General features: G+C 36.6%; 1 protein-coding gene across 1 annotated transcript in view; it reads right to left on the reverse strand.

Moving 5' to 3' along the window:
• Nucleotides 1-25,933, reverse strand: part of ERO1A (endoplasmic reticulum oxidoreductase 1 alpha) — a 42,355-nt gene extending 16,422 nt beyond the window's left edge. Inside the window, exons 1-8 of the mRNA XM_045822883.1 lie at nucleotides 25,456-25,933; nucleotides 15,474-15,593; nucleotides 14,373-14,456; nucleotides 10,813-10,851; nucleotides 6,370-6,446; nucleotides 6,206-6,279; nucleotides 2,161-2,281; nucleotides 19-65 (exon numbers count right to left, since the gene is read on the reverse strand). Of these exons, the coding sequence (XP_045678839.1) occupies nucleotides 19-65; nucleotides 2,161-2,281; nucleotides 6,206-6,279; nucleotides 6,370-6,446; nucleotides 10,813-10,851; nucleotides 14,373-14,456; nucleotides 15,474-15,593; nucleotides 25,456-25,569 (676 nt within the window). The 5' untranslated portion in view covers nucleotides 25,570-25,933. The remainder of the gene's footprint in view (nucleotides 1-18; nucleotides 66-2,160; nucleotides 2,282-6,205; nucleotides 6,280-6,369; nucleotides 6,447-10,812; nucleotides 10,852-14,372; nucleotides 14,457-15,473; nucleotides 15,594-25,455) is intronic.
• Between the last annotated feature and the right edge of the window lie 934 nt (nucleotides 25,934-26,867).

A 26,867-nucleotide genomic window follows, 5' to 3' on the forward strand; every position in this document is an offset into this window, starting at 1 on the left:
TGCAAATAAATAACTCACCTTGACTAGAAGCCAAAGGATTTAAAGGCCTTTTAATCGTCTGTGGCCTGGAATGAAAAGAATTAAATTATAAAATGTAAATGGTATGTATCATGTTATAATTATTTAACTAAAAGTGAAAATATCTCAGAAAGTTTCTCAATGACTATATCCCAAATTAAATTGTTTTATTGAGCTTATAAAATATTTAGTTTTCTCTAATTGCTTTAAGGGAAGGTGGTGGTTATTTGTTTTAATGATAATAGTTTATAATTTTTCCCATGGTAGCAGCCAGAAAATCATTTCCTAATCACTTCTTCAAACAAAGGAATTAGAAATACCACTCAAGTTCTTCTCCTAGAGTCATTAATATGTTTTTAAATACATTACATATATGTATGTGTGTGCGCCACAAAGTGCACTCCAAATTGAAAGAAAAACAAGCAAAACATATAAATACTCAACACAAGCATTAAAATTAAAAAGGAAAACAGGGTGGGTAGATTATTTTCTACTTAGGAAATCTTAGGTACATCAGTTGGCCCTATGATTTGGTATGCTTTCAATAAAAGATTTTTTTAATAAGTTGGCCCTCAAAATTTAGGAAAATTTAGGAAAACTTAGGAAATCTTAGGTACATCAGTTGGCCCTATGATTTGGTATGCTTTCAATAAAAGATTTTTTTAATATGAAAAAAACAGAGTTACTATGTCACTAAAGTGCTTTTAAATCTCAAAATAAATGTTCATTAGCATCATTATGTGAAGTACAGGGATTGTTTTAATGTCCATTATTTAAATTTTATAAATTTGCACAAGTCAAGACATTCTGAGAACAAAACATGAGTTATATTTTAATGTACTCAATTTAGCACCTCATACATTGTTTCTATTCTAGAAAGATTGTTGAAATCATGATATAAATTAGTTAGAACAGAACTAATACAAAAATCTAACAAATGCTTCAGTTAGACTCTATTTTAGTCCACATTAAATAAAAACCTTTAAAGTAAGTAAATCAAACATTCTGAATAACAAGAGAATTTAAATGAAACATAGGGCAAAATGAGTAAACAATGAAAACTCTACGCTTCCCAAACTGGAGAAATTCTTCAAGTCAAAAAAAGAAACAGTCTGACATTTTATTGGTATAAGTATACTTGGTGATCTCTTAAGTTTACATTTGACGTATAAAAAGTGAAATGTATTATCACCCTATCTGGAAACTCCAAAGATTTTCCCAGAATTCCCCCCAATCTCTAAGAAAGTATAAAACACACACACAACACACACACACAGAAATTTCTTCCAAAAACCAATGAGCGCATTGTTCAGAGAGCCTAGAGGCTCACAAGCTGGTAAACTTGAAGCACATCCCAGTCATCCAGTGATCAAATTGACTGCTTCCACTTGAATGGTTTAGAGTACAGGGTGGGTTCTCCCACACACTACATCTTTGATACTAGACAAATCACTTAAAATCAGCTTTGCAAAGTTCTGCTTCTCCATCTGTAAACAGTGAAGACTACAACACAGCATGATTGGAAGCACAATGTTTGGAAGTATTAGCTATTACGATTATTTTCTGAAATTAATTTAATGTTAAAGTGGGACTATAACTATAGCTACAAAAATAGGAGTTTAAGTCACCAGAAAGAGAATTAGGAGTTACATATTCTAATCTATTTTCTGCCACTAATTATATGATCTAGAAAAATGAAGTAAATCTCTCTGGTTCTAAGTTGCCTCATCTATAAAATGAGATCCTATGACCCACTCAAGGAACATGTTTTAAGTGCCCACAACACTCCCACAAAAGTCTAATACTATTCTAAGTCTTTTAAAGAAGAAAGATACAGTGTGATGACAACCACAGGGAAGGGGGAGCTGGGGGTTGGAGGAGGAGGACAAAGGCGGGGTGGAAATAGGGACATGTGCATCAGTGTCAACAATAAAAATAAAGAAAAAAAGAGGAAAGATATATTTATTGAAATGTATCTACTTGTTTCCCCAGGAGAGAACTGGATTAATGAATACATATGTTCCTACATGCCAATATATCCCTTAACAAAGTAAATTTGATTTGTACTTTTAAGTCATTTATTTGTTTACAAAGAAAAGTCACTAAATCTTCTAAAAACTTCTAAATGGAAATGACACATACTTAAAACAGTTTTCTTCATAGATGACATTCCATATCTTCCAAGCATCCGGTCCCTTGTAACCCGTGTAGCGCTCAGGATTAAGGAGCAAATCTACATACTCAGCATCAGGAGACTGTATATCTATAAAACAAAATGTTTTATTAAACCTTTCTTCAGTTACCTTTAAAAAGCTAGTATACAAGACTGTATTCCATCGATTCTAAGGCATCATAAATGTATCAATCCCTCAGGGATTTAAAAACACCTTTTCAGGAGAAAGATAAGAAAGGAAAGAGGAAAGAACCAATACAACCACATTAAATGTACCCACTGGTTGCAAACGCATCCTGCTTTTAGAAGTGGTACAAAATATGGCCCTGGCCAGATAGCTCAGTTGGTTAGAGCATCATCCCAATACATTAAGAATGCAGATTTGATCCCTGGTCAGGGCACGTACAAGAATACATAAATAAGTGGAACAATAAATCAGAGTCAGTCTCTTTCTCTCTCTTTCTCACTCTCCCTCTTCCCCCACCAAATCAATAAATAAAAATTAAAAAAAGAAAAGAAATGGTACAAAATAGGAGCAGGTGAATTTTAGAATCAAAGGAATGTGGTAATTCAACTCTCATAAATTGACAAAGAATATACTATACATTTTCCCTCCACATTAACCATAATAGTCCACCAGTAACTAGAGGTAAATGAGGTGTTAGCACCAGACACTGTTACCAAATACTTCCTTCTTACATGAGCACCATCAGGATCCACTACAAAGCTGTCCCAAAGGTATAGTCCTAAATATGCAAAAAGTTATATTCAGGGTGGCATTTGTGTCAGCATTATTTATAAAAGGGAAAATTGGAAGCAACCTAAATACCCAACAGAGCAGAGAATGGGTTCTGGAGCCAGAGTGCCTGGGTGAGGATCCAGGACAAATACGTAAATACTCTATGCCTTGTGTCATCATTCTGTGATGGAGGTAATACTCACAGTGCTCTTGTGAGACTTAAAGTTATTTCTATATGTGTAGAGTGCTTAGCACAATGGTAAGAGAATAATAAATATTAGCTAGTGGTTTAAGAGTTATGATGTATCTTAATAGAGTATTTTACAGTCAAAATTGTTAAATACAAAGGCTAATAAAATGCAATGAAACATTATAGAAAAGTTAATTACAGATATATATATATATAACATACCAAAATTGGTGGGACATTGCTTTCTCATGTTTTATAAATTTGTATATATATTATAATTTCAAAGCCAAAAAATAAAAAAGGCCCCTAGTCCCCCAGTGGCTTTGAGAAATTATTTAATAGTACAGCAATACCTTACTCAAGAAAGCTTAACAAAATATGAACCAGCAAGGAATGAGGAAGTGAGCAAAAATGACCTCAACATAACCAAAATAGATGACAAAAATATGAGCAGAAAGGTGCTACAAGAGTCCATCAAGGTTTCAATAATACTGCTTATCAAAAAAAAGATAAAAACAAAACTAAAATTAAGCTTCATTATTTTTATCCCAATTCACAGTATGTTGGAGGCATAAATTAGGGGGAAATTTGCTTCTAGAAGCAACACAATGACAGCATCTAGAAATAACTAAAGTGTAATGCAGAAGTAATACACAATATAGCAAATTATAATGAATTCATAATTGACTGTGATTCTTAAAATGCTCAGCATCTACTAAAGACAGAAAACTAACCACCCAAGAAATGATTAAATTTTTTATATTCTGCCTAGAGATGAATATTAGTTGCCTCATAATTTTACTTAAGATAAATACTTAATTTCTCCCAATTCCATTTTTTTAAATGTTACTATAACTATATTTTGCCAGATAACAAAAGCTCAGATTTCTAATTTGGATTTATCAAATACCTTCTATAGTCTACCTACCATTTACATATATTATTTACTTGTTATAAAGCTTTCCTTTTTTTATAATATTCACACTCCTTTAACAGAATATACAAATCATCAAGTGATTCACCCAAGCTAACAGAACACCACAAATGAATTATTGATTCTTAGTTCTTGCCACACAAATGTAAGCATGTGGTCTCAAAAAGAATTTTTAAATAGAAGTTCAGGTATTACCATTCTTTCTAACATTTTAGACCTTTAAAAAAAGTGCTGCATATTTCCCTGGCTGGTGTGGCCCAGCAGATTGAGTGCTGGATTGGGAACCAAATGGTCTTCAGTACTATTCCCAGTCAGGGCACATGCTTGGGTTGCAAGCCAGGTCCCCAGTAGAGGTTGCTCGTAAGGCAACCACACATTGATGTGTCTCTCCCTTCCTTTCTCCCTCCATTCCCCTCTCTAAAAATAAATAAATAAAATATTTTTTTAAAAGTGCTGCATATTATAGGTTTAATTGTATTTTACAGCAATGTTTAGGCAAAAGAATCCTTGTGGGAAGATGGCAAAGCTAGGGGGTTGGGAGAGCTTTTTACCTCTTTTCTTTACTAGTCTGAATCACAGTATGTCCACACTCCTTTTCCAACAACACCCATGAAGCCCAATGTGTTTTGGAATTTTCAGATTTTCCAAAATATATCACATGCAGCATATACTGAATATTAGTCCAACAGGTACTGGGGCAGCAACCTTTGATCAAACACATAAATATTTCTGCCACGAAATACTGAATAGTCAGTCACACAATGAATCTGTGCTAAACTTAGGGGGGAAATACTCTTTTCAAAGTTTTCAGAATTTGGAAATAAGAATATAGACATTAATTTGCCAAAACATGGTCATGTTTTATATTAAGGAAAGCATGTATTTCTCCTTTTTTTGCCCCTCCAAAAGGCCATAAAATTAAAAATAAGTACTTCCTCTTTTTCTTTTTCTTTTTCTGGGGGTTGGGGGAGGATTGCAGGCTTCATATTTTACTTGTAATTAAAATGATCTGTGTCATTCTTTTTACTATGTTTTTTTAAAGATTATTAATCTGCTCTAAAAGAGCCACAGAAGAATACTCAAATTCAGTTTGATTTGATGTTGTTTAGCCAATTAAAAGGGTAAACAATTCAACTTGGGAGATGCTAGAAAAAAGAAGAATAAGAGAATGCATAAATTTTGATCAAAGAGTTCTAATGGTTTCTGTAGCTCCTATATTTTAACAGCCCCAACCCTCTGGCTTAACTTTAGATGTAGCAGATACAAATCGGGGGTCATTATTCTCTTTTCCAAAATAACATGGATCATCATTAAGGAAAATATTTAAAAATCCAATGCCAGTAAAACAGAAGCAGGTTTTTGCAATCTCTAGCTATTTATGCAAAAATGCCTGTATATATTATAAAAATTATATTTATAGTAATAGAACTATAGAACTCAAGTTCTATAGAACTCAAGAACACAATAAAAATATTTAAACATTTTTATTATGGTAAAATATATGTAATATAAAATTTACCATTTAAAATACATTTAAGTGTACAGCTCAGTGCCATTGCATTCACAGTGTTGTGCAACCGTCTGTTTCCAAACTGTTCTATGACCCCAAATAGAAACTCTATAACCATTAAGCAGTAATTCCCCATTCTCCCTCCAACCCTTGGTACACTCTAACCTACTTTTGGTCTCTATCAATTTAGCTGTTCTAGATATTTCACACAAATGGAATCACATGATACTTGTCCTTTTCTGTCTGGTTTATTTCACTTAGCATTATGGTTTGAAGGTTAATCCACATGATAGTATGTATCAGAACTTCATTTCTTTTTATAGTTAAACAGTATTCCATTGTATGTATAAATACTATACATTGTTTATACATTCATCCATTCATGGAAACTTGGGTTTTTCTACCTTTTGGCTATTGTGAATAATGCTGCTATAAACATTGATGTAAAAATATGTTTCCCTGTATTCAGTCTTTTTAGGTATATGCTCAGGAGTTGTTTTGTTGGATCATATGGTAATTCATGTTTCGCTTTTTGAGGAATTGCCAAACTACTAGAAATTGAGTTTTTAAAAATCATTTTCAAAGAGTTATTTTTTCTTAGGTACAATTCTAAACAAAATGCATGCTATAAAGAGTTATACCATCAGCTTCACAGAAGTTGTCTGAGGAATCATCATGTTTGGTCCACTGAAGAACAGCCTTCTGCGTTTCCTCACTTCAAACAAAGATAATAGTGTTATTCTTTGTTTCAAGTTAACATTTCACATGAAAAAATATAAAAATACTGCTGGAAAAAATATCAAACCTCAGGGATTCATCCACAGCTCCAAGTCGTTCAGCTTGCTCACATTCTTCGATGAGATTATTGGCTTCTTCAGAATACTGAAATGAAAAGAGGAATAAATAGAATATACCTTGCCACACTTTTTAAAGTTTTAAAAAGAATTTCAAAGTTATCTGAAGTTCTTTTATACCTGGCATCATCACCATGGCTACAAATTTTTTAAAAAATTAAGCCCTCACATTGCAACTGAAGCTAAAAAAGTAAGTATAAGGTTTTGCCCCTTAGTTTTGTTGGAGAACACATTTACTCTTGTGCTCACCAAAAAAAAGAGAGAGAGAGGTTATAGTTCTAACTCATCACCAACATTTTCACTAAGAAAATCTTCGACATATAAGGAAGTCACTAGGCAAGGAGCAATGAAGCAATGTTCTGCTTTCTCCTGACCTAATTTAATTGTAAGCATCAGTTTTTTCATCCAGAAAAAAGTGGTTATACTAGATCATGTGTGTTTAAGGTGTATCTCAACTCTAAATGCCATGGCTTTCTAAAAATGTCCTGAAGCCTGTCAAGTCTTATAAAACGTAGTGCTTCTCAATGTCTAAGTCACTTTATATACATATTCTGCTCCGTGTGTATGTGGCACAGAGGAAGTGAGCATGGATGCTAAGATTTCACAACACGACAGTCCTCACCACCATACAGCTGAAAAACAACATCGAAAGCAGGAGGCCACCATTCAATCACTCAGCAAATACAAACTGAGTGCCTATTTAGCCTTATTGTTAGGATGGCTATACAAAGGACTGTCCAGACTAGGACCCTTTTGCGGATAACAGAAAACACTAACTGCTGAAATGATACAATTTTTCTAAATACTTAGTTACTAAATAACAACTCTGTTTTCTTACATTGGTTGATCTAAAAGATAGCTTAATTAAAAACCTGTTTTTAAAATAAATGTTTATACATAATTAAGTATAAAAGAGTAAAGGGATGTGATATATTCAACCAACTCTTAAATGGCTCAAAAAATAATAATATGTATGTAGAAGAAGCAGGCTGAAGCAAATGAGGCAAATTAAAAATTACTGAATCCATATGAAGAGTATATAAAATACATTTATACTAATCTTGTAACTTTTCTATTAGTTGGAAATTAATTCAACATAAGTTAAAAATACATAATGAAAAGACAAAATTTGTTGAAGAAAATAACATATACCTGTGAATATTAATGACAATGTATATAAAAAATTTTCTTATTGTAATTATCTGAACATTAAAACATAAGTTAAGCCCTGGCTGGCGTAGCTCAGTGGATTGAGCGCAGGCTGGGAACCAAAGTGTCCCAGGTTCGATTCCCAGTCAGGATACATTCCTGGGTTGCAGGCCAGAACCCCCAGCAACCGCACATTGATGTTTCTCTCTCTCTCTCCCCCCCCCTCTCTCTCTATCTCTATCTCCCTCCCCTCTCTAAAAAAATAAATAAATAAAATCTTAAAAAAAATGTTAAAATAACTACCCTTAGTCCCTATTTAATAATTTAATCAGCTTCATTAAGTCACATCTGTCTTGTACTATGTTACTAGCATTTTTCTGAAGAAAAATCTTTTTACAGCTTGTTGTTATTATTAAATTTTCATGAAATTTCCCATGACCTTCTTGAAAGTTAATTTTTTTGGTTATTCAGTTTGAAACTAATACCTTCAGTTGACTCTTGTCTGAAGATATAAGTTTTAATTGAGAAAATATTCTCTCTACAGGTAAAGATGGGAAAATAAAATATTTTAGCCCAATTATTTTCACAAGTTCCATTCTTTTGCAGATGACATTTATTCAATAAACATTTTAAGACAAAACTCATCAAAAAAGTTGTCTTTATTTTTTGTATTATTTTAAATGTTTTGCCAAATATAGATACTATAAAATTGTAACCCTTCTGAAATTCATTTCATTTCATTTCAGGTCAAAATATAAATTTATCCAATTAAAAGCAAGAGTTTCATCAGGAGGAGACTCTTCCCACAAGTAAGGATAATTATAAAATTTCAGAATTAAACCTAGTACATTATTTGAAATTTGTTCAATTTCTCCCTCATTTTTGTAAAAATAAATTTCAAGGTCTTTGTTTACAAGTTTTGTTATAATAATTGCAATTTGCTAAACTTTCAAAAGCTGAAATTTCTTTTGTTTTTTCCTTTAAGGATTCTAATTAGTGATAGTGTGAATAACGATTTTCCACTGAATTTAAATGAATTGCAATCAACATTTAGAGGGCTCATTTATTAAAACTTTTTCAGTGCCACAGCAGAACACTTGGGTGTTTTACAAAGTAGTTCTTCATGGGCTCAAACACCGATAAAGTCTAACTGATGATGGACAATAAATAAAGTACTCTTGCCATGCCAAAGTAACATTTCTTTTTTTTCCCCAGCATTAGCTTCATCTCAAAAATTTTATGGTCATTACTAGTGTGTATATATAAATGCAAAAACCTATATATTTTCACAATTACCACTTCTATCTTAATTGAATAACTATCACAGTGTGTTTGGACACAATTATGAATTATATGTGTATTTTAACCACTTGCAAATTCATTTCTGCTCCACAGATTTCTTGATTTGCAAGGACACTGTTTTTACCACAACATTGTTTTTTATCAAAATTCATATATGAATTATCACCACAAAATAAATATTTTGTCTTCAATTCTGAACTTCAAATGATTTTATACTAGCATTCACAGTAGTGACAAATGTTTTCCTTCAGCAAAATAAGCTTCTAAAAGTTTACTTTGAGTCCACCAATTAAATGAAAAAAAAAATCAAACAATTCTGGATTTAAAGATTTTCTATTTAAAACAGCTAATAAACCCTGGCTGGTGTGGCTCAGTGGATTGAATGCAGGCCTGCAAACCAAAGGGTCACTGGTTTGATTCCCAATCAGGGCACATGCCTGGATTGCAGGCCAGGTCCCCATTAAGGGGCACATGAGAGGCAGCTAACACAATGATATTTCTCTTCCTCTCTTTCCCCCTCCCTTCCCTGCTCTCTCTCTAAAACAACAACAACAACAACAACAAAAACACACTAAATAAAACAGCTAACGATAGCATCATTTATGTACAAAGTTCTGCCATTGGAGCCAAGACATTGCCTATGACTTCACTCTTTGTAGGTAAACAAGAAAACATGGAATCAAAAATGAGCAAAATTACAATCCATAGTAAATAGGTAAGTAGAAGGAAAAGATACAAATCTCCCGTACTGAAGGATTCCAAGCAATTAATATCCTCAAGGAGATGAAGCACTCCTTAAGTGTGGGCTGTGCATAGTGACTTCCTTCCAAAGAATATAGTATTGAAGGGGTGAGAAAGGTGGATTTATTTAAAACTACTTTAACCAGGTGATCAAGGTTAACATTAACAGTGATAAATCATGTTGATAGTGTATAATGTGATGTGATGTGACAAAAATGGCATGCACGACTGTGGTTTTCTTCCCCAAAACACATAACCCTACTCTGAGCATGAGAGAAACAGACAAATCCCGACTGAGGGATATTCTACAATGTCTGCCTAGTGCTCCTCAAAAACAACTTATCAAAAACAAGGAAATTCTAAGAAACTGTCACAGCCAACAGGAACCTAAAGAGACATGACTCCTAAATGTAACTTGCTATCCTGCATGGGATCCAGAAACACAAATGGACATCAGATAGAAAAGCAAGGAAGTCTGAAGTATGAACTTTAGTTAGTGATAATGCGTCAATATCAGTTCATTAATTGTAATAAATGTATCACACTAATGTAAGATGTTAATCATTGAGGAAACAAGGTGTGGAGTATATAGAAACTGTACTATCTTCATGATTTTTCTGTAAATCCAAAAGTATTATAAAATTAAAAATTTATTTAAAAAGAGAAAAAGAGACCTAAGAGACACATTAACCAAATGCAATGTATGGAATATATTTGAATCCTGTTTCAAACAGACTATTAAGGCACTTATGAAACAACAGGAGATATCTGAAGCCTGGCTGGGGTTATATTTTTTAAAGTATCATCTTATCTTAGAGATGCATATAAAAGTATTTATAAACAAAACGATTTATCTGAGATTGGCTTTAAAGTGCTTGAGAGAATAAAGTGGCACACAGGCATGAAACAAGACCAACCATACACTGATAACTGCTGAAGCTATGTAATAGGTACATGTTGTGGGGGGTTCCCCCTCTAATTTTTCTTTCATGCTATGCATAAAAGGATTGAACAAAAAAACTGGAGCCACTGAGTACAAACAACTCTCAAGGAATTTCACTGTAAAGTAGACAGAGAAGTGGGGTAGTAGCTGGCCAGGAAAATGAGTATTCTGAGTTTGTTAATATACTGGACACACACACACATATATATATATATCTGTACACACACGTGTACACACGCACGCGCACACACACACACACCTTGTAGCTTGCAGATTTAATCCCATCAGGAACTTCATCCTGAAAAAAAAAAAGAATGCTTTTACATGGCATGTATTCTACTGAAAAAGTATTTTAAATTTCTGATTTATGAGAAAAATTCATGAAACAAATTATTAAAGTTAACATTTCTTAGGCAGAATAGAACTATTTTATGAGAATAGTTAGGCAGTTTTTATATTATTCCCTACAAGTAAACAAAAAAATTCAAAAGCAAATTATTCCATGGATTGCTGATATATACTAAGGTATGGAAATGTAAAAATACTCACTTAGCTATTATTCCTTTTGATGCTCAAATTGTCCACATTTGGCCACTAGGGGACCCACTAATGCTTACCTGATTTTTGCTCCTGTGTCCCTTGGCCCTAACAATCTTCAACAGCATTTTTTGTTTTCTGTTATGACCAGATACTCCAAGCTCATCTTGTATATTTCTTGTTCCAGTCTTGGAATAAATCATTTTTTAAGAAGCCTTAGTTCTTTTCAGAGGAAAATGGTACCAGTTTTCAACAGAGCCTCTTGCTACCCACAGGACCTATCTGCCTATCGCCAAAGTGATGTTGTGAGTACAGATACTGGTGGATGTGGGGGAACTCTGTAAATTGCAGGGCCTAATGCTAGTGAATTAGATTATGCCTGCTCAAAGGGAAGGGCCACACAGAGATATCCACTTTATGGTGTACCCTTCCAGGCTTTGAACCAGGTCAACATATATTCTTATATTCTTTTTCTATGGCCCAATATGTTAGAGAGTTTCTAATTTTTTCATATAACAAACCATGTCAAATTTATAAACTAATTTCAGCAGCACTGACATATTTACAAAGTCCAGATGACTGCTTTACAGTCATCTTTAAACATTTGTGGATGCAAGTTAGCTATTGGTTAGAGACTTTTTATTCTTAGATTTGTGTTCACTCTATTTTTATATCACAAGTCTTCTGTGGTTTAGGATATGTGTCATAAATCATATTAGCCATTCTCCACTTTGCTGGTTTTAACTTTACGCTGTGGGTACTTAGTCTTTTAAATGTTCCAGAAAAATCATCTTTCTTCATTTTGATTTGTTGGAGGTAAAATCCGTTTACTGAGCAAAAAGTCAATCTCAAAAAAAATAAAAATAAAACATTTGTTGAATTATTTTAGTAAGTAAAACTCCTAGTAGAATTGCTAGGTCCAAGAATATGTACCTTTTTAATTTTTTTGATACATTTGCCAAATTGATCTTGGAAAAGATTTCACCACCATAGTGCTCTTTTTTTGGAACTTTATTGATTTTTTGAGAGAGAGAAAGAGGAAGAGAGAGAGAGAAACAACAATTTGTCGTCCCACTTATTTATGCATTCATTGGTTGATTCTGGTATGCCCTGACTGGGATCGAACCCGCAGCCTTGATGTTTTGGGTTGATGCTCTAACCAACTAAGCTACCTGGCCAGAGCTAGAGTGCTCATTTCTTAATGCCAGACTAACACTGGCTATTGTTAATCTTTTTCACATTGGCCAATTAATAATGGAGGTGAAAGAACGTTGTTTTGATTCATTGTAAAAGGAATAACTGATGTTTCAGCTTATAGAGAGAATCCAGCCTCTGTGGGCAGACCACCAGCCACACTGAAGTATTCTCTGGAATCAGGGGTGCAAACAAAAGGATATGGATTTTAAAGACCAAGGTTGAAGAAGAGAATTTCAATTTTTATTATTTTTCTATCTCCTTCTGAGTCCCAGAGTATAACCTGAACCAAGTCTAAAAATGAACCAAAAAAAGGAAATCAGTGTTGACAAAAAGGCAACTGGTGCTGGTTCCTTGTTGAGCCCAAAAAGGTCCTAACAAAACAGCACAGACCATGCAAAGTTGTGAGTTAACTGTATTTAACCTTGTGCATTAGATTAAGGAACAATTATTAAGTGTTTTAGGTGTGATAATTGCAGTGTGTCATAATGTAATGTCCTTTTTTTTAAAGATGCAGACAAGTGTAATGAATGTCAAAATATTAGCAATGTACAATATAAATACTAGCTACAAAAGGTGATTATTTAGGCTGAAGCAAGTATTTCAAAGTATTTGAAATGATGTCTAATCACTCTTTAGTTCTGACAGACTGCCCTATTTGGGAACTTGGAACTGAGCCCAGGCTTGTCCTAAGAGGAGGGTACATGGCTCATTCCCTCACTGTCACTTAGACGAGTTTCTCCTGTCTCCTTCCTCTGCTCTGCCTTCCCCTCCACTCCCACAGTGTGTACATATTTAGTACATCGATTATCAGGCTATCACATCTGTACTTAAATTGTCAGTGTTTATCTCCCCTACTAAACCATAGCTCCTCAAAATAAAAGCTCACCTTACATAGCCAGATTGTAGCACAGTAAGTGGCCCTCCAAAAGTACTCACTACAGAACCAAATGACATTTGACTGCTAATTGATATTCCATTACCAGTTTCTTCTCCATCCCCTCATCCTCCTCCCCACTCTCCACAATATTGCCAATTATCTTTCCAAAATCTTGGGTCTAATTATGGCTCTTAATGCCAAATGAACTATACACTTAAAAATGATTAAAATTATAAATGTATGTTATTTATATTTTACCACAATAAAAAAATTAAAATTAAAATATATACTTTTAAAGAAAAAAAGGCTTCATTGCAAAGTGTGAAATTCTCTGCTTTCTGATTAGAATACTTCAAATTGTAATGCTCTGAGAAATCCTACATAAAACCAGGTATTTTGTCCAACCCCTCCCCACCCAAGGAAATGCAAGGAAAATAATGCACCCACAAAAAAAGGAGAGGGGTTTTGTTTATACCTTGATTAATTTCATTTACTATACTATAAACATAACTTTGTTCAGGTAAGATATAAGAAGAAAAACAAATATCAAGCCAAAAGAACTACAGATGCTCCCTGATTTATGATGGGATTATATCCCAATACACCCATCATAAGATGAGAGTATAGTAGGTCAAAATGAAATAAAAATTTAATATACCTAACCTACCAAACATCATAACTTAGCCTGTCTGCCTGGAGTGTGCTCAGATCACTTACATTTGCCTACAGTTGAGTGAAATCATCTCACTGCCACTGCCCAGCATCACGAGAGAGTATCATGCCACATATCACTAGCCCAGAAAAAAAATCAAAATTCAAAATTCAAATTACACTTTCTACCTCACACACAGAGCTTTCATACCATCATAACATCAAAAAGCCATAAATTCAACCATCCATTAAATTGGGGACCATTTATATTAATCTCACTAATAAGTAAAATGATTACATTAACCACAAAATTTTAATTCTATTATTATGAAGGCAGTACAATTCAAAATGTTTTATATTTGTAAGTTTAGGTTTTTTAAAAAATACTTTTAAATTTTATTGTTGTTCATTGTAAGTTTAGGTTTTTAATATGTAAATATTACTCATCATATTTAGCCTCAGGATTAAAATATCATTTTAGTTATATCGGCCCCTTATAAAAAGTTGTAACTATTTTTAAAAATGTAACAGTTCTCAAATATATACATGGCTCTTACAGATTGACAGGGCCTGACAGCACAGTCTCTTCTTCCACACTGGCTGATATCATTCCAGAAAGGACACGGCCTCTTCAGGTTTACCTGTAAAATAATAATAGAAAAAGTTTCAAAATGATCTATAAAAATAAAAAAAGTTTATAACTGACAGGTGTTGAATTGTGATGCTATCACCTGATCATGTTACTGGCTGCAATTTTTCTATTTCCTTCACTTACCAGTTGTCAAGTTCCAGTGATGACATAAATGTGTGGCTGGTGTAAGTAAATTGGTGGACTTGGCTAGAAAGACACAGATGCCACTAAACACTGAACAGACAGCAACTAGGAGCCAAAGTAACTCAGATCACCACTGCTCAAGTCATATTCTTTTAAAGCAAGTAACAGTTAGCATGGTAGAATACTTAGACAATTGTCAACTCAGACTGTAACTACATAATCTAATGATCAGGTTTTCTATACTCTTTCAGTAGATATCTCAAGATAAAATATGAGCCCTGGCTGGTGTGGCTCAGTGGATTGAATGCTGGCCTACAAACCAAAGGGTCACCAGTTCGATTCCCAGTCTAGGGCACATGCCTGAGTTGTAGGCTGGGTTCGCAGTAGGGGGAGTGCAAGGGGCTACCACACATTGATGTTTCCCTCTCTTTCTCTCTCTCTCCCTTCTCCTCTCAAAAAATAATAAAATATTTCTTAAAATTATAAAAAAAATGACAAGTGACTGGTTAAAATAATACAGGTCAAAATAAAGTTATGCTGCTTAAAAATATTTAAGTTAATATTGATTAACTGGAAAAAATCTGACAGAAAATTATGATCAACTCACAATTTGGATAACAATACACATAATAGTTTCTGTTCTGACTTCAGTTTAACCAACCAGTTTCTTACTCTTGAGTGCAAAACTCAGTTATTAAAATTAAAAGTATACAATGGGTAGTCTCAAAATCACATGGTTCACTTTTATGAACAGAATTTTCCTAATAGCCTTGATCAATTTCAAGCAATAGCCACAATTCTGAAGCTTAGCAATGCCTTATAAAACGTAATTGTCCATTTAAACTTTAAGTATTCTTATACAAAAAATTAAAAATAAAAATACCTTGTAATATCTAAAGTAGTCGCTTTCAAGAAGTTTTTGTAGTCTTGGAAAAAGCCTGTAGTTATTAAATTTATCAATGGTTTCAACATCACAGGTACAGTCATCCAAGTAACCACTAACCTGTTACAAAGAAAATGAAATATTAAATCAAAATTCTTAGACGCAAGAGTTCTTTTCCCTTATATGGTTACAATGAAAGCACTCTATTCAGCCACATTTTATCTACCCTCCTCCCCATAATTTTCTGAGATAAATTAGGACAATAATCTAGTAATGCTATTGCTCTTACTACAGACCCAGAGAAATGCAGTGGATACGTTTTGCAGGGTGTACTGAGCTCATTAAAGACATGTACACACTCAGAGATTTGGTCCCCTGCAGCCACTTTCTAACCCTGCCCACCAGGACTGACCAGGGGTGGGCATCTGACCTAAACCAGGTCACACTCCCTTCTCCGGGAATCTGGCATGGAGATTAAGAGGGAGAGATGTCTCTGACTGTGGCTAGACCAGTAAACAAATAAACTCAGACTATATTCCATCATGTGAACTGAGGAGCACATCACCAGTTAACAGAGAAAGGGAAGATTTTAAGAGATATGCAAAGAAGCAGAGATAGGAGATAGAAAGCATACACTACCTGGACTCCATGGGTTTTTCCTGACTTCCACCCATCTTTCCCCAAGCCCACTTGCATTCCTGTTCTTGGCTTTCCTGAGACTCTATAGCCTTATAATTCAACTGGCTCTGTTTCCTTTATTTTAGTTTCCCACAGGATATGTAGGTCCAAGACAAGATGGGTGAAGTGATAATGAATTTGTGAGACAAACAATAATTTATTATAAGGATCTAACAACCCTTAAACACTAGGACATAATAATTTTTGTAGGTTTGAAATGGTGCCTAGAGATTAGTTATCATTAGCAACACTGAGATAGCAAAGTGCCCACAAAGCCAATCCTGATGTTCAAACACTGAAAAATGATGTCTTAACTATAGTTACTAAATCAAACTACTAAATGTACCTATAATAGGATATAGTGGGAGGTCATGTTGTGGTCAGACAGCATTATTAGATATGAAACTAAAATTCTTAGATGTTGCCCTGGCCAGTTGGTTAGAGCATTGTCAGGACACACCAAGGTTGCAGGTTCAATACCCCAGTCAGGGCATTTACAAGAATCAACCAATGCATGCATAAATAAATGGAACCACAAATCAATGTCTGTCTGTCTGTCTGTCTGTCTGTCTGTCTGTCTGCCTGTCTCTCTCTCTCTCTCTCAAATCAATAAATAAAAATTATTTTTAAAATAATAAAATTCTTAGATGTTTATTTGGGGCTAGACAAACACCTAATAATTAATTAAACACTGCTACAAGGAAGTAACAAATACACCATGATTTTTAAAAAGTATCTAGAAATATTTTTAATATAAAGTATGCTGCAGAAAAGAGATCCTTGTTATACTTTGGCCTGAATATTTGCATTATAAACCACTTTTGTTTATATTTTAGGGAAACATTGCCGACAGAAAAAAAAATTTTAATCTAATGTTAAGGAAGCAAATAAACACTTTATTGAAATACTTAATTGAAATTTAGATGATTTCCTTTTGGAATATATAAAATCCTATACTACCTTTTAATTATAGAGCATGACAAAACAGTAATGAAAATCTTTCACCTAACAGATAAGAATACTTTGGATTATGACAGCAATATTTAAGAACTAATTTTTTTAACAATTTGCCTAGTTGTATTTGTTTTAGAGTAACTAATTCAGTTTCTAGAAATCTGATCTACCTATTTGCCACTGTACTAACTATTTTCATTTCATATGCAAATATCTCTTTGTTTCCTGTTAAAAGTTCTCTGAGTACACAGTAACCTCAGAGTCCTAATTCTGGGTACCAAGAAAACAGAAGTGCTGCTAGCCTAGATGACTTGATTTTTTTACACCATTTTTGAGTCTTAAAAGCAGAACTTCTAAAGACATGAAATAGGTACTGTTTCTCCCACTGGATACAAAATACAGGGTCCAGTACAAATAATGCCTCTTTTTTATTACAAAATCTTTTATTACAAAATCATAAGCATGTAATTCTGTAACATAACAATATCACACTCAAGCACACTGTATGACATTTTTGGTTAAATGTTCAAATTGCTGTCCATCTCACACGAGACATTCACATACCCTACCAACCACACTCAAGCAGATGTCACTTCTGCTGGACCCTGTATTATGCAAGAATAAGTGGTACAAAGACTGCAAAGCCCAAAGGCCACATGCCAGACAGAGATACTAAGTTACAAATATACATACACACAGACTTGAGAGAAAGGGTTTGAAGCAATCCATTTTTCCTCCTGATGAATTCTGTCTTAAAGCAAACATCTATCTTCAACACTCAAGCTCAGGCATGGCCTCTTTTGAGAAGCTGTCCCTAAGGTACCACACACCCCCTGCTGGGTTAACTGCCTCTCCTACATTCTCCTGTGACAGTCCACATACTCCTACATGGCAATCACCTCACTGTATTGAATTCATCTATGTCACTCCTACCCAGTTTAAAATCCTTGAGGGAAAAATCATGTTTGTTCTTTGTATGAACTTAGTACAACTGCGCTTCTAGAAAGCACACAGTAGATGACCAATAACTGTTTGTGAAATGGGTAGGTAAATGAATGAATGCTGTCCATTCTCACTCTCATTGGAGACCAGTACTGCACTATCTATACTTATATACTTCTATGTCACTTGTGGTGCCCCAGACCACACCAGCTCAAGTGGCAGGAATGCACTCACAGAGCAAGGAAAGCAACCAGCAAAGATAATAACACTTTGCACATAACATTCTATCGGTACACATCCTAATTACAAGAAGCTATAAGAAGCCCCAAACCAGAAAAGAATGTAAGATGTATCCAGAGCGAAGGTGGCTTATAGCCTAGAGACCTCAAAAGGAAATGAGGCAAGACAATGGTAGAGTTTAAAATCTTCTGTCCTTAACTTAGAAATTGAGCAGGAGGTATCCCCCACTACAAAAACAGGTAGGACAGCTAAGGAGGCAGAATGAGGGTGGCAGGAATTTCAATAGATGGAGAGAGCCCAGCAAAGAAGAGACAGGAAGGTATCTGGAAATCCAAGTCATCTGACCCTTTGGGAAAGCCTGACAACAGGCAGCAGAACCTGAAACTGGCAGGAGATCTGGCGGTATAACACCAGGCCTAGTTCTGGCAACTAGAGAACCAGGCATGTTACCAGAATAGGGTCTCAGGAAAAGACTAAGGTGGAAATCCAGTTAATACACCCAGGGCGGAATCTTGGAAAGGAAGTAAAGTTCTATTACCTAAACTAAAACCAAAATGCAGGTGCCAACAGATAACAAGGATGACTTGAGGCTGTATTTCAGAATGTACTAAAGCTACGTAAATAACTACTACTCCTGTCTCCCAAAGGAAAACAGAAATCTGGTCATACCATAGAAATCTGAATTTTTTAACACTGTACAGCCCCCCGCCACACACACACACACACACACACACACACACACACACACAGTGATTGATGCATGTTAAAATCTGACCTGACTGGTGTAGCTCAGTGGATTGAGCGAGGGCTATAAACCAAAGGTCACCAGTTCAATTCCCAGTCAGGGCACATGTCTGGGTTATGAGCCAGGTCCCCAGTACGGGATGTGCAAGACGCAAGCACACAATGATATTTATCTCCCTCTCTTTCTTCTTCTCTTCCCTCTCTCTAAAAATGAATAAATAAGAATCTTTTAAACAACCTGAAAGCTTACTGCTCTAGGCTTCAGGAGATACTCAGCCACGAGTAGGGGCCCAAATTAATAGGTAGTGATTAAAAGGCCCTTGTTGAGGAATGGTAGATATGAGGACCAGTATAGGCCTGACATAACATCACCCAGTTCAAAGTTCTAATCCCTTAAGAATTAGAAAGCCTTTGAAGGCCTCTTTTGCACCCTCTCAAGCAACATAGCAGTTTCCTCCTACACACCTTCCAGGACGAGGCAGTGTGCACCAATGGTTAGCACACAGTCAGCGTTGAATCCCATCTCTACTACTTCTTCACTGTTGGCCTTGGCTACATTTTTTAACCCCTCCAGGCCTCTATTTCCTACCTAAATACAAAATAGAAACAATAATAGTTCCCATCTCAAAGTGTTGATATCAAATTAAAATGACAAGTAAAATGTCCAGTAAATATTAATAATTATTATTACCTTGCCAATGCTTAAATGATTCTAGGAAAATGGGTTTTACTATTCCCCAAAGCAACCTACAATATGTGTTGAATGAAAAAAAGAAAGCCAAGTTTGTAGCTAAAAATTTCCCCAAAATCTTACTTCTATAGCCCCAATGGAACACAAAACAAGATAAACAAATATCAGCTGTAGAAGGAGATTCAGATGCTTTCTCCACTGATTCTGACTGGTTTGGACAAAATACCACAATACTGTATAAAAGGCAAGAGAAAAGAAAATAACACGGGCCTTCTCGCTCACTGTTCTCTGGTGAGAGGTGTCCGTTAGTACGCAACAAAAGACAAAACAGAACATACTTTCTAAACAGTTTCCTTGTGTACCAACTACTTCTAGCCCTATCACAGATTATCACTTTTTTCCCCAAAGCACTGTAAGAATATACTCCTCGAACTCATATAAATATGAAATACCTTTTTAAAGTTCTCAAAGTGCACTTTATTTGGCAAAGAACTTTAGCTGTATTTAATTTCATTGTTTTGTGACCATAAAAAAGAACGTAAGTATTCATTCTTTGACAGAGTAGATTGGAACAACTCTTGGTAATGGAATCATGAAAATCCCAAAGATCCTATACTTGGTAGTTGGTACCATTATAAAGACATGGAATGAATGCTAAGAGCGACTTCTACATTAAAGTCCTGCTCTTGCTAGAACTTTAAATTGTTAAATGACCCAAAGTGTATCAACCAATGTGAAATGGGGTTTGTTTCACACACCGTGTTCAGAAAAGCCTGGAATACAGCAAGTACTGAGAGTCAGTGGACAGCTCTCTAGTATAACCTGTTTCAAAGATCCCTCCGCCTAAAAATTTTAATCCTGGGCTTATATCCACCCACCACCCAACATATTATCAGGTGCCTCTTCCAAGGCCCAGCCACTCTAACAAATTAAAAACTATTTTTAAAATTGACATAAACAAGACACTAGACAAGTAAATCTGCTGAAATTCAAGTATGCAGGGTATATCTACAATGTACTCCAAACAAAAAATAATCCATTTTCTTTTTTTTTTTACAATATTTTATTTATTTATTTTTAGACAGAGGGAAAGAGAGGGAGAAAGAGAGGGAGAGAAACATTAATGTGTGGTTGCCTTTCCCACACCCCCTACTGGGGACCTGGCCTGCAACCCAGCATGTGCCCTGACTGGGAATCAAACCAGCAACCCTTTGGTTTGCAGGCCAGCACTCAATCCACTGAGCCATACCAGCCAGGGCAAAACAGTCCATTTTCAAAGTAGCCATTTTGGATTACTTGAGCTACTTCCCATTCATTAGCCTGATAGAGATTTACTGCACTCAAATAAGTGGATCTGAGTGTTATTATCACTAGTCATATTAAGACTGCAAACTCCTATGTAGTCAAAATGCTTTATCAAACTCATTTGTAATTAATTTAAATAAAGGTGTCCATACTGCCTCCATATCTGAGCTTCAATATTTCTTCTGAGATTATTCCTTTAAAATGCATCCTGGGCCCTGGCTGGCATAGCTCAGTGGATTGAGCGCGGGCTGTGAACCAAAGCATCGCAGGTTCGATTCTCAGTCAGGGCACATTCCTGGGTTGCAGGCCAGGTCCCCAGTGGGGGCCACATGAGAAGCAACCACATATTGATGTTACTCTCTCTCTCTTTCTCCCTCCCTTCCCCTCTCTTAAAAAAAAAAAAATAAATAAAATCTTTAAAAAAATTAAATGCATACTGGGATTCCATAAATTGGGACTAAAGCTCTGTTACATTCATTCTCTTTCATTCATTAAACATAATGGGGCAATAATTGCCAAAAAGAAATAAGAAACTCTGAAGAGTCTTCATTTACTTCAAGCTCACACCTAATTACAACAAATACCACAAATATTATTTTGTTTTAAAAGAGTGGGCCCTGCCCTGGCTGGTGTGGCTCAGTGGACTGAGCACAGGCCTGCAAACCAAAGTGTTACTAGTTGGATTCCCAGTCAGGGCACATGCCTGGGTTGCAGACCAGGTCCCCAACAAGGGGCACATGAAAGGGAACTGCACATTGATGTTTCTCTCCCTCTTTCCCCTCCTCCCTTTCCCTCTCTAAAATAAATAAAACATTTAAAAAAATAAATTAATTTTTTAAAAAGCAGGTCTTAATTACGGGGTTGTTTACACAAACTATACATAGATTTATACACCAAAAGGAGAAAAAAGGCCAATTTTCTGTGTAAAAAATTTTTTACCTAGAATGATTAAAAACAAGTGAGAGTTTGTGTATAAGGAAAATTCACGTCCCAGAAAATTGATCACATATTTCCAGCAACTAACAGTAAAGTACTGTTATCAAAAGAACTTCCAACCTACAGTGAAAATGGTTTTAGTAGGATTTGATGTCAACTAACAGGTATATCAACTAACAGGTAGTAAGTTTAAAGATTGATTGATTGATTGATTGATTGATAGAGATAGGGGAAGTAAGAGAGAAAGAAAAAGATAGGGGACACTTGGACGAGTTGCCTCTCCTTTGTGCCCAACCAGGGACCAAACCCACAACCCAGTCAGTCAAGTCTTCTGACCAAGAATCGAACCTATAGCCTTTTGCTTTGCAGAAAAATGCCCAACCAACTGAGCCACAATGATCAGAGCTGTAGTAATTACGTTTAAAGATTCATTTGGAGCCATCAACCATCTGAGAGATCAATTGCAGAATAACATGTAAATAGCTTGCTAGGCAGAAGAATCAGAAGAATGTACTTCTGCTAGCATGGTGTTCCCATCTTGAATTGAAATTTCCCTAATACTTACCCAGCACCAAGTATGTAGCAGGCTCAGAACTGTGGAGATTCAAGAATTGGTACTAAATTTTTAATTTTTTAATTCATTGTTTGACTCTCAAAGCTTGTTCACAGTAGGCCTCAATAAGTGCCTGTTGAATTTAAACTGATTGTAGATTTTTGTACGTTTTACACCAATGACTTTCTAAGGTCAAATAACTAATTACAGGCTGCTGTGGCTCAAATAAAAGCTGATATTCTGTCAGCTGACCCCCTACTACAAGCCAGGTACCCATGCAACAGTGATGTAAGGGGTGATGATGTGGTAACTCAAAGAAGTGGTAAAAGGAACTGTAAACAGGAAGGGACAAAAGGGATGTGACTATGCATTAACAAAACAGAATCAGCAGGACTTTGCAGCTAATTGGGTAATGCAAATAGAGCCAGAAAAGATTTTAGCTGGTATTTCCAAACATTAGGTGAAAATTTAGTTTTTAATTTTGTGTCTACCAATATTTACTAACTTGTTTTTTTTTCCCAACACTTAGGATCCCTGCCTCTCCCTAAGCCCCAAAGAACGTTACTCCCTAAACTCTAAGTTATTCAGGGCAGGGATCATGTTGTGGTTATTTCTGTATTCCAAACACTCAGATGAATGCCCAATGTTTATAACTGTTTGTTGGGTGAATATTTTCACCATTCATCTCACCTTATCGTTCCTTTCTCTATTTTTCTTTCTCTCTCTCTTGCTCTGTTTGTGTGTGTGCATGTTTATATGGTAGTTTCCATCTTTCTGTTCATGTCTCTTCATCGCCATCCTCTCCCCCTTGTTCTCTCTTTACCAGAATCCCTTTAGTACCAACCGTCACATAACTAAAGTATACTTTTGTTGCATTAATTGGATTGGAACTGATGGTCTCTATTCTTAAGTTCATTTAAGTAGACCATTTGAAATCTTTCTAAAAATTGTCTTTTAGTATGTGACTCTCAATTTATCATTTTTTAAAGTTGACTCTAGGAGGAAAAACAGATAGTCTCTCTGTTCTAAAAGAAAAAGAAACAGGCCTGACAGATTTTTGTGTTGGGGCAGAATTTAAATCTTGAAAATATCATGAAAGGAGAGAACAAGCATAAACACAAATCAGAAAAAAGAAAATAATTTTTTTAATGTAAAAGCCCCTCAACTTTAGTCAGATACCTGAACAGGTCATTCAGAGGAAAAGTGAAAGGTGAAAAGCTCAACATGTACTTTCATTGCATTATCCAATTCTAGACTGCAGCTGAAAATGTTATATTGGGTATCTTCTTTCAACACCAAATGCCTTATTTTAAAGACACTTACTTCTATGTTACTTATTTTTTAAATGTTTAAACTTTCTATTATTGTATGTCTGTAATCGGAAAGAAAATGACCCTTTTTCCTTTTAAGTACTGTGTGCTGTGTATAAAGCAGTAACTTCTTCACAACTTCTCTTACACGGTTCCAGATAACACCTCAACATTCAAATCACCCAGTAAAACAACAAAGAATCTAAGAATATAAACCAGTAAAAAGGCATCTCTCCTTCTCATAATCCTTAAAGTGTTTGTATCCTCTGTGAAATACTATCATTGCCTCTACACACATAAAATGCTATTTCTGACAACAAATTAATAGTAAAATCCACTTTAAAAGAACGAAAGCCTACCCTCAATTTTGTGTAAAATATAATTTTTATCAGTGGAAGCCAATCAAATGCTGACTTTAAGAGTAATGACATTAGCCCTGGGTGCACTGAGCTGGGGCCTGAGAACCAAAGGGTGGCCAGTTTCATTCCCAGTCAGGACACATGCCTGGGTTGCCAGGGCAACCGCTGTTTCCCTCCTTCTCTTCCCCCTCTCGTAAAAATAAGTAAATAAAATATTTTTAAAAAATAAAAGTGATGATATTAAGCCCTGTGTGGCTCATTTGGTTGGAGCGGTCATCCCATCATAGACCAAAAGATTGGGGATTTGATTCTGGTCAGGGCACATACCTAGGCTGCAGGTTTGATTTCCTGGTTGGGGCATATATGGGAGGCAACTCATTGATGTTTCATCTCTCATGTTGATGTCTCTCTTTCTCTCCCCCCTCCTCTCTCTTTAAAATCGATAAACATATTTATTAAATTTTTAAAGAATAATGACATTAAAATACGAGAAATTGTAGATCCAGAAACTTCGAAGTTTCTTTGAATTTTTTGCTCATCTCTAACTAACATAAGGAAATGATCATAATATGCCTGATATCAAATTTGTTATCCGCCCGATTTAGACCAGTTGCATTAGTGTCACGGTAAGAGAAGCTCATGACTTTAAGGAAAATGAAAAAAACACACAGGACAAGGAGCCACAGAAGTGCGGCAACTCCAAAGACACGAGCCACTGGGCTTAGACACAGAAAAGTCACAGGAAGCTATTCCCCTGCCTGACATACAATGAGATTTGACAGTAGCATCCCGACCCCCACCCCTCCCCTTACAAAAGCCTGTCCTGGCCGAAAGCACCCAGCACAGGCACAGGGTACATAGTTTCAAGTCAAATTAGAAGTGAGACCCAGGTTCTGCGGAAACAAAAAAAATACTGAGTGTGCGTGCACACTGTGCATGCCCTCTCTGGGTAGGGAAAACCAACAAAGGTGCATAAATCAACTCAGTAAAAACATAACAGCGTGCACCCACACCCCTCGCCCCAAGTCTGATCCGAAGAGTGGGAGACCACACAGAGAGAGGTCCAGGCTGCTTGAGGGGACCCGTCCACACCTATCCAGGAGAACTGCAGACGACCCAGACCAAGCCAGGGAGCAGGAGCATAGGGGGTTCATTCTGGGGAGATGGAGATGCAAAGATGCACCCCAGCGACTCACCTGCCCGGGCGCGCGGGATACAGCGCTGGACCGGGCCGGGAAACTCAAGGAACAGCAACACGCTTACCCCTCACCTGGCAGAAGCACCTTTGCGCCGCTGTCTCCGGGGGCTGCTGCCCGCCGTGGCCTGAGCGGAGCAGACACACTGAGCCCAGGAGGCCGATCAGGAAGCCCCAGCGGCGGCCCATAGCCGCTCTAGCCGTCGTTGCCGCGCACCTTGGAGAAGAGAACCCAGGATTCCGGAGCAGGCCGGGCGTCCTCAGATGAAGCCCGCGCGGGCCGGCCCCCGCCCGCGCCCCACCTCCCGGCCACCTCCCTGGCCCGCCCTCGGCTCTACCGCCTCTCAGCGGCGGCCACCTAGCCGTCGAGACTACGGACGTGCCTAGGCACCCGCGCCGGCCTGCCGAGGCCTCTGACCAGTTTCCTTTCTCGCGCGTGAGGCTGACGAATGAACCCGCTTCCCGGATCCGCCCGCCCGGCCGCCGCGCGCGCCCCCGCGCGCCTTCTGTTCTAATCCAGGAGACAAGGCCCGACTGGCCCGCCCCAAGACCCCCTCGCAGTGGTCGGGTCCTTCCCGCCTAGCGCGAGAGCGAGACCCAGAGGGATCAGGGTCTTCCCGCAGGGCCCCGCCCCACCGGGCGCTCGCCGGGACAGTCCTTCGGTATCTTAATGCAAGGAAATCGAACCGTGTCCCTAGTGTCCCTGGCCGAGTCATGAGGCTGAAAGGGATATTAGGGATCATCTAGACCCAGAGCTGTGTAATTTAGATTTTTCTCGTCACATCAAAAGAGCAAAACGAAACGGATGAAGTTAATCTTAATGATTTACCCAATATGCACAAACCATTTCAAAATATACTTAATATTAAATTACCCATAAAATAGGTTCTTTTTCTTTTTATCTGTGAAATCTGGCGTGTATTTTACACGAACCAGTCACATTTCATAGTCAAACGTGGCTCTTTTGGGGCAGCAAAGGTGGAGACTGCTCCCTCTCACTTTAGAGGAGGAAGCAGGCCCAGGGAGGTGAGATTCTGTGAGCCAGGACTGAGAGCTGGGTAGTGGGTAGAACCAGGTCCTCTGTTTCCCGGTCATGAGACTAGTCTATTAGCTTTTTGTTGTTGTTTTTAAGGAGAAAATTTTAAGGTGAAACTGGAAGGCTTCCCAACATCTTACACATGAAAAGTTCAGTATTTCAGATTATCTGTTTTTGGTAAGCCTTTTTTTTTTTAAACCCATCATTTAATGGAGTAGCTTAGGATATGGTAGGCCCAAAGTAGACATTGCTTCTATTTTTCTAGTTGAGAGAAACAGGCATAGAAACTTACATATTCCTTTCTTAAACCCCCTAGCCTTTACTCTGTCCACCACTGCCATGCAGACTGACATGTATTTAAAAAGTCACCATCTGTAAGTCTGGTGGGCTTGAGAAGCTGTGATTCTAATATCTACATGCCACTGTAGATACATATAAGTACAATCTCCTT

The sequence above is a fragment of the Phyllostomus hastatus genome, unplaced genomic scaffold (genome assembly GCF_019186645.2).
Source record: "Phyllostomus hastatus isolate PE091 unplaced genomic scaffold, TTU_PhHast_1.1 phas_scaffold_501, whole genome shotgun sequence".
Classification (NCBI taxonomy): Eukaryota; Metazoa; Chordata; class Mammalia; order Chiroptera; family Phyllostomidae; genus Phyllostomus; species Phyllostomus hastatus.